At 38.7% G+C, this 7,572-nt stretch overlaps 1 protein-coding gene across 10 annotated transcripts in view; it reads left to right on the top strand.

Annotated features, from left to right (window-relative positions):
* Positions 1 to 450: 450 nt before the first annotated feature.
* lrrk1 (leucine-rich repeat kinase 1) overlaps positions 451 to 7,572 on the top strand; it is a 50,201-nt gene continuing 43,079 nt past the window's right edge. For 9 of the 10 annotated variants that reach the window (XR_003294839.1, XR_003294840.1, XM_026293344.2 and 6 more), the window contains exons 1-2: positions 451 to 564; positions 2,891 to 3,037. Coding sequence is in view for 7 of the 10 variants with exons in the window: in XM_026293344.2 (XP_026149129.1) it covers positions 2,968 to 3,037 (70 nt within the window). In the remaining 3 variants the exon portion in view is untranslated. Of the gene's footprint in view, positions 565 to 2,890; positions 3,038 to 5,585; positions 5,731 to 7,572 lie in introns of those variants that run through there. The other variant, XM_026293343.1, reaches the window with a different exon arrangement.

The following is a 7,572-nucleotide window of genomic DNA, read 5'->3' as shown; positions in this document are numbered from 1 at the left end:
TTTTTTATACTGGAAAACATAAACATAATTAATATACACTCCCGCAGGACCATATGTCCATCATCTGTAGGCCACCTGCTTATTCCTAACCAGGATTACGGTGATCTGCTGGAGCCTATCCCAGCTCTCTTTGGGTGAAATCAGGGGTACATCCTGGACAGGTCACCAGTCCATCACAGGGCCACATAGAGACAAACAACCTCACATGCTCACACTCACTCCTATGGGCAATTTGGAATCACCAATGATAAGGACTTTTTTGGAAAAAAATGTTATTGCTCACAAGTTTAGTGTTTAAGCTATTTTGTTCATTATATTCCATAAATGGCTTCACTCATCGGGTTTTATTTTGAATATATTTATCCGGATCCGCTCTTATTAATAATTTGTGGGATTGGGAATTATTGTGAAAGTTGCCACCGGAAGTCTAGTCTGACTTGAGGGAGCGCGCGCACAGATTGGAAAGTTTGCGCCGTGGAATCAGGAAGTGCAGTAAAAGCGTAATGCGTGCGGGTTAGTGCGGGGGACTTCACGGCTGTGAGGTTGTGCCGTCTACGATATGCGGTGAGTTGACTGAGAAGAACTGTTGTGTCATTTTAAGTCATGTCTGGAGTTTTTGTTGCGACTGTGAGCACAACAAATCACCGTTTTGGTTTATTGGCGTCGGAAGTCTGTGACGTTGTCCTTAAAGAAAAACAAACCCAGTGCCCATTTAAGACACGTTTCCCTTAACGTTTTACGTTACCTGCACAGAAATACAAGTGTGTATATTTCCATATCTTTATTGTATTTTCCATATCATCAAAACGCAGAAAGAGTCATCGACTTTAATCCAAATTAGTGTCTAAACTTCTGCATGGCTCAGCAGCCCAACTCTGCTCTTTGGTCATATTAAATAATATGATAATAAAATCCAAATAAATGCTGAAATGTGGAAGTTATGAGTTAAGGGATTTTAAATTAAGTTTAAATTAAATTTCCAGACTAAAACGTGTTGGAAACAACAGTGATGCAACAGTAGCTGGCACTGGTGGGGAGGCAGGGACGTGCGTAGACTTTTGGAGTCCCAGTGGCCCATTTTTAAAACAGGATACCCTTACACCAGATGTTCTGTCCTGATGTTGGCAGATGTATTTTCACGACTATACGTTTGCATTTCTAATTATAGTCTAAATTAGACTATGAATGTCGTAGACTAGGCATAACAACAAGCAGAAGTGCACTACGAAATTCATTCATCCATGTCAAGGAATGTTAAACAACTGCACCAATGCCAGGGAGAAGGTGAAATGTCGTGTCCTCTTCCTTTCAGGTTGCCTGAATGTCGACACCGACTCCACACTTTACTTCAGCTGCAGACTTCATTACCTGCATTTTTAAGTCTGCAGTATAGCTCTTTGTTTTGGGTGGCATTTTCACTTGTGTTAGACTAGGAGTTGTAGTTTCGGGTAAAAATAAGAATTTTTACTTTTTTTGCATTACAGTTTTATCTTCAATTGAATCAAGAGTGCCATCTACCGCTAGTGACTACTTATTAAATTGATTGTAAATATAGGTCGCTTGGTATATTTGCGGAAAAATGTTTGTGAAATATGCTTGAATTTCTAGGTAAGTCTGGATACTAAGAACATAACTGCCTTAAAGTGAAAGGGTCTGAATACTTCCTGGAGCGTATGTGCTGAGTGGAAAATGCTGAATCTGTACTACATCCTCTTAAATCTCATAAAACTCACTGAGAGTGTGAGCAGCATTAATGCACATCTGAGCTGTCTTTCCAGATTGGCAGGTCACTTAAGTAGTGATGTGACAAAAGGATCTTTTTCTCTGTAACCTTTTCAGGGGAAGACTTTCAGGGATACCTAATTTACTCTATCCAGAAATTTGAAGTACATCATTCCTCTGTTGTACTTCTCCAAAGACCACTGTAACAGCTAGCAACAACTTGGTGTTTAGCTTCTTGTGGCTGGCCCTCTGTAGTACATTGTCTTGATTAGCTCTATCCTTCATCTTGACTGTCCAGCAGTCACATCACAAACTAAAGTATGTGCTGTGACACACGCAGTTGTAATTCTTCACCTGAGAGGTGACATTTTAAAATATCTTCGTGAATTCCTCCTCAGTCCTTAGTTACTTCATCTGCTCCATTAACAAGCAGCCTTCAAAGTCCAGATCTCAGTGCTGGAGGGCATTTGATGCCATGAAGGGTTAAATCAACATGGTTTTACTCCAGCAGGGAAGAACTTTTTTTGCAGGGCTTTCTCTGGTGCTTTACTGGGTGTCAGAGTGTTTCTGTAGACATCCTTACCTGGATTCATGCTGTGTCTACCAGAAGGTGCTTTGGGGAGTTGATGATATACTGCAAGATTTTTTTAACTACAGCTTGACATTGCACTTCCCTTTACCAAGATTGAAATATAGGACTTTTGTATTTTTCCCTTGGGTTTTTTTTTTTAGGTCCACTAACGTTGTCTGTCCCATTACAACCTGGTCCATGGATGTCTTCCCTAAGCTTTCAGTCTCTTACCCATTTGTTCAGTGTGAATGACACAGCAGGAGGGAACATTTATGGTCATGTTGTGCATGAAACGTACAACAAAGGTTGCAAGTGCAACACATCTATGGTTTTGTCGAGAAAAATAGTCACACTCTCTCGGCCTTGTGTCAGATGTTTTAATTTTGGACACAGATCAGATCTGTTGGACTTTAGAGAAACTAAAAAGTGAAAAGAAACTTAAATTGTAAATGATACAAAAAAATTAAAATTTAAATTAGTTTCCAATTAAGGTAACTAAAATTTTATAAAAAATGTAATGTTTTTGTGTAGCTCTAGAAATCTTTGAACACATCTAATAATATTTTGTATATTTTTTCCCCCCTTGTCTTTGTACAGGATGACAGCTGAATCCAGGCCGTCTGTCTCTGAAGGAGCTCTCCTCTGGTAGTGGTTAACCCGTGACTCCATTAGGAATGTCCTACTGGTCTGTTGGTCTTCCCCAGGACTCTGGAGAACCTCCCAGCAGCATGGAGCAACAAAGCAGTAAGTAATCTTGACAGCAATTCATCCATGCATGGCTAAATCAATACGCACGTCTGAAATATATCAATGTACAGAGTGGCTGAAGTATTGCTTAAATATAGCAAAAAGAGAAGTGAAACTTATGTTTTGGTCTGTTTGCTTGTGGCTATGTTTTAGCTGCTTTTAACACATATTTGACCAGTTTGACAGTGTAACATAAGGCATTTAAAATTTCCAGAGCTGGAAGAAAGTGAGCAACTTAATTTCAAAAACCAACTGCCTGTAAACTCTGTTTCTGCACAGTGTTGTATCAACTAGTCATGTCACTACATTTAAATGTCTGTGATACACAGACATCACATGGACTGATTGTGTGGTTGTATGTTTTTACATTTAGCAAAATCTGCAGTTGCAGATTTGTTAGTACAATGATAGAATATAGTTACTGAATGGTGAGGTTCACAGTAAAGTCCCTCAAAATAACAGGGGGATTTGTTTCTTTGTCATGTATTGTACTGTATGTTTGTTGATGTTTAAAAAAATATGTCCATTAATATGGAATAGTCCAATGGTTTATCTGTAGTTAATTTACTGCAGACATAAACTACATACTCTGTTAAGGTAACACAGTCACTGTTAAAGTAACACTATATAACTTTTGCTCATGCTTTCCTCCATGTAGTTGAGAAGCACAATTGTCTGTTACCAGTGTCGTAAATACTGTCGCTGTATAAGCTTCCCCGTGGGCAGTGCAGTACACGTGAATTTGTTAACTAAGCTGACAGAACCGGCAAATCCAGAGTGTAAGACCATCTGATATTGATCCGTGTTTTGGCTCATATCTGATCACTCTCTCTTTTTCTTCACTTCTTCTGACAAAACCCTCCTTGGTTTCTTCGTTGGCTCTGCCATGGCGTTGGTTTTGAGATCATTTTGTCTTACAGTTAGCTGTTGGCTAACTCAACCTGGGCTATGAGTAGAAAATGTAACGTATGCCGTAAAGCAGGTTGCACTCTTCCGCTGGCAGCAGATTTGGGGGCTGAGCGATCCTACCCGAACATGAAAGTTGCATTGTTCTATTGCAACCAATGCAGACCCGCTCAGGCTGCAGAGGTATAATTCAGTTGTTCTCCTACTGAAAATAATTTGAGACATTATTTTAAAATCAAAAAACTACATAGTGTTGCTTTAATCAGATTTCTGTTTTTAGTATTGACAAATGTTTTCAGCATGAACGTTTGTTCTCGAGATCATAATCTGAAACACAATATGCTCAGAAATCTTTTTACTAGCTTTTTGGAGCTTTCAGCTGCATCTTAGACTTCAGTCTGCTCCTTGATTTAATGAGATTTGAACATTAGTAAGGACATAAGGTAAGGACAACAAGACAACATCAGAGATTCTCATCATACCTGATGTACTTCCCTGTGTATAACCTCCCCCTGAAATGTTCTGCTGTGTGACATCTGAGCCAGCTCATAGCAGGGTTTCTACATTACAATTACCTGGAAACAGTGTCATGGAGTCACGTTATCTTTGTTTTTTGTGTGTTTAATAAGTACAGTGCCTGTTAAGTAAATATCTTTTTTTCATAAACTTTGCATCAAAGAATTTGAAACCATTGGTATAGAATAAGGTCAAGGGTGTTACCACTGTAGTGAGCAGATTCAGAATGGTATCAAAAATATCAGTGAGTGGTTCACTTAGTAGATCATAGACCCCAGTGAGGTGAATGTTGATGTCACCAATAATTAAAATCTTATAATGAATAGCATGGTCTAAGATGAATTCTCCAAAACATAACAATAATAGGCCAGGTTATCTATAGAGTAACACATTGCTTGGCCTGGATACAGCTATTTGTAATTGGTGGAGATGGTTTTAATACAAGATTCTACTCCTAAAAGGAGTTTAAAGTCTCATGTTTGGAGGTTAAAATGAGAACTGACTTGAAAAGGGCCACATGGGAACTTGTATATTCAGTTGCAGAAGCTTAATGTCTTGGCAAGATTAACCAATTATACAAATATTAAAAGTAGCAGTAGCAAGTGGCAGAAAATGGGATCTTTCAAATGTACAAATGGAGAGAGGCAAACCTTACCTAAATTTCATTAAAAATGTGTAGATTTAACATTTCTCATATTTGGTTAATGGTTTTATTTATTTAGCAAACAAAAATGCTAATTGTCATATTGCAGTGTGGTTCATTGGTTGCAGCTTTTTCAATATTGAAGACTTTTGTGCCTTTCTGTGTTTGATATGATAGTAAACTAAATTATCTTTCGGGTTTTTGGCTGTTGTTGCACTTACATCACATCGCATCACCTGTAATGGGATTTTTTCTTCCTCCAAACCAAATGAAAATAAAGGTTCCGGTCAGAGATCACAGTGGATCAGAACAGAAACAGAGTGTAGGAGAGAGGAAGCTCAAAGGCTGGTGTGGCTTTTAAACAAAGGACCATCATTCCCTGCTGCACCCTCCTCCTGTTTCACTACCTCATCCTCCCTGCCTCCCCCATCATCCCTCTCTCCACTGCCTGTCACAGGGCACAGAGAGGAGAAAGATGATACAGGGAACACAGGCAGGATGGCTGGGGATGCTTGGTAGAAGCTACTGAGCAGCAGTTGCAGGGAAGCCATGAAAAGAAAACAATCCGCTTTAGATCTGATGAAGGCAAGTGGAAGAGGAGGATTCACTGCTTCGCTATGAGCAGGTTAGTAGGAGAGAGGAGGAGAGGGGCAGAGCTAAACGCTGAGTGGAGACTTGTTTATATGCTGCACATGTAGGACTGTATAGTATCCTTCAAGCTACTCTTCACTGAGCTCTGACTCTGCTGTCAATGTACTAACATTAAATCTGGTTCAGCCTGTGTGGTCTGCAGGTACATGTGATTGTTTATAGAGCTAATCTGATTCTGATGGCACACTGAATACTTTACAATATAAAATTTATAAGCTGTAGTCCTTATATTTCAGTCTTGATGGATTTGCTGTTACAGGAGGTTAGAGGTGGTTGTAGCTTATTGAGAAATACTGGTGTACCTATTTATAGCACAGTCAAACATGCTCACACTGTTTCAGTAAAGAAATCAGTCGGTGTTCTACATTTTTCCATAATGCCAAGTGTAACCGTGATTTGATTTCTACACATTCTACATGTGCCATGAGTTGTTTCCTACACAGTCAAGCTATTTGGTTTCCTTGATGCAAAGTTTGAGGTGCTGTGAAGTGGCTGTTCTTTATTGTTCTATTATTCTTCTGCAAAAATGAAAAATGCTACTGATGGAAATGTGTACTTTTAATGTGAAGTAGCAAAAGTATTTTTGGGTTAGCATTATCAGTAACCGCACACTGCACTGTTTAGGTGACTGAACAGTAAAATTGCATGTAAATCCGTCATGTGAGGCAGGCAGTTTGAATCCAGCACAGAAATGGCACACTCTACAACAAACACTAAAAACTAGTATGCATCAAGCTAATTAAAGAATACAAATATATTGAGTGATACCCAATTTGTCATAAAATCAGCTTCTGATTTTATCATAATACTGAGGATGAGAATAAGTTTTTAACATTCATAATATATGTAAAGCAAAAACCATAAAACCATACTTTTACAGAACTGAATAGTGCAAAGGCCTGTAAGTGATGCCTTTTAAACTGCAGTGTGTCATAAAAAGAGGAAGTTTGTGGTGTGGGTTGACTGAGGCCTTTAGGAGGACAAGATGACAAACTGTTAAAAATGACAAAGCACATAGGGTATCTGTGACAAACACATTAAGAAACAAGTTTGAAGTATATTAAAGCATTGATGAATGTGACAGCTGACTTTTTAATGATGTTGCAGTCAGTGTGTGTTTTTCCCTTTAGGACTGTACACTGGCCAGACTAAATGTGAAACCTGTTCCTTCTTGTGGTCCAGCACTGACAGATAGAAAGTGAAGCAGAAAGCAAACATTTAGTGTCCGTGTTATCAAAGTGGAAATTCCCCTTTATACTGATCAGATGCACTCATGGTATATTTATTTGTTTTGTAAAAACTGTATTCCCTGAGGAATTCACATATAAATGCTTCTGAATCAGCATTTAGAGAATTGTGCGGAAGTAAAAGCATCCATTGAAATCACAGAGTGAAATTCTATTAGGCTATTTAGCAGGACTTTAAGCTGCTTAGGTCTCCACAGTCCTTGAGGCAGGGTTCATTGTTGTTTTTTCTTAAAAGAATATTTTTTGTGTAATTTTTCCTGTGCCTCTGGCTGCTGATTTCTGTTAAGAGGTCTGAGGTAAGGTTTCTTTTGGATGATGTTTCGATTGCTGCACTGTACAGTGTGTCAGCTAAACTGTCCTGCAGTTCTTTCACAGTCAGTTGCAGGTGTGCATTTTTATCTGCAGCTTTTCATAGTGGTCTAGATATTATCCTCACTGCCACAGTTTGCCTTAACTGCCAACTCTTAATGATGTCGAGGAAAGCACTTGATATCTTTTTATAGCTGTCCATGGTTTGTAAACACGTTAGCTTTTTTCAGATTAGTATTGTTTACCACACAATATTTGAA

This window comes from Mastacembelus armatus, chromosome 3, assembly GCF_900324485.2.
Source record: "Mastacembelus armatus chromosome 3, fMasArm1.2, whole genome shotgun sequence".
Classification (NCBI taxonomy): Eukaryota; Metazoa; Chordata; class Actinopteri; order Synbranchiformes; family Mastacembelidae; genus Mastacembelus; species Mastacembelus armatus.
Note: the sequence above shows the minus strand (reverse complement) of the source record. Positions and strands in the feature narration are given on the sequence as shown.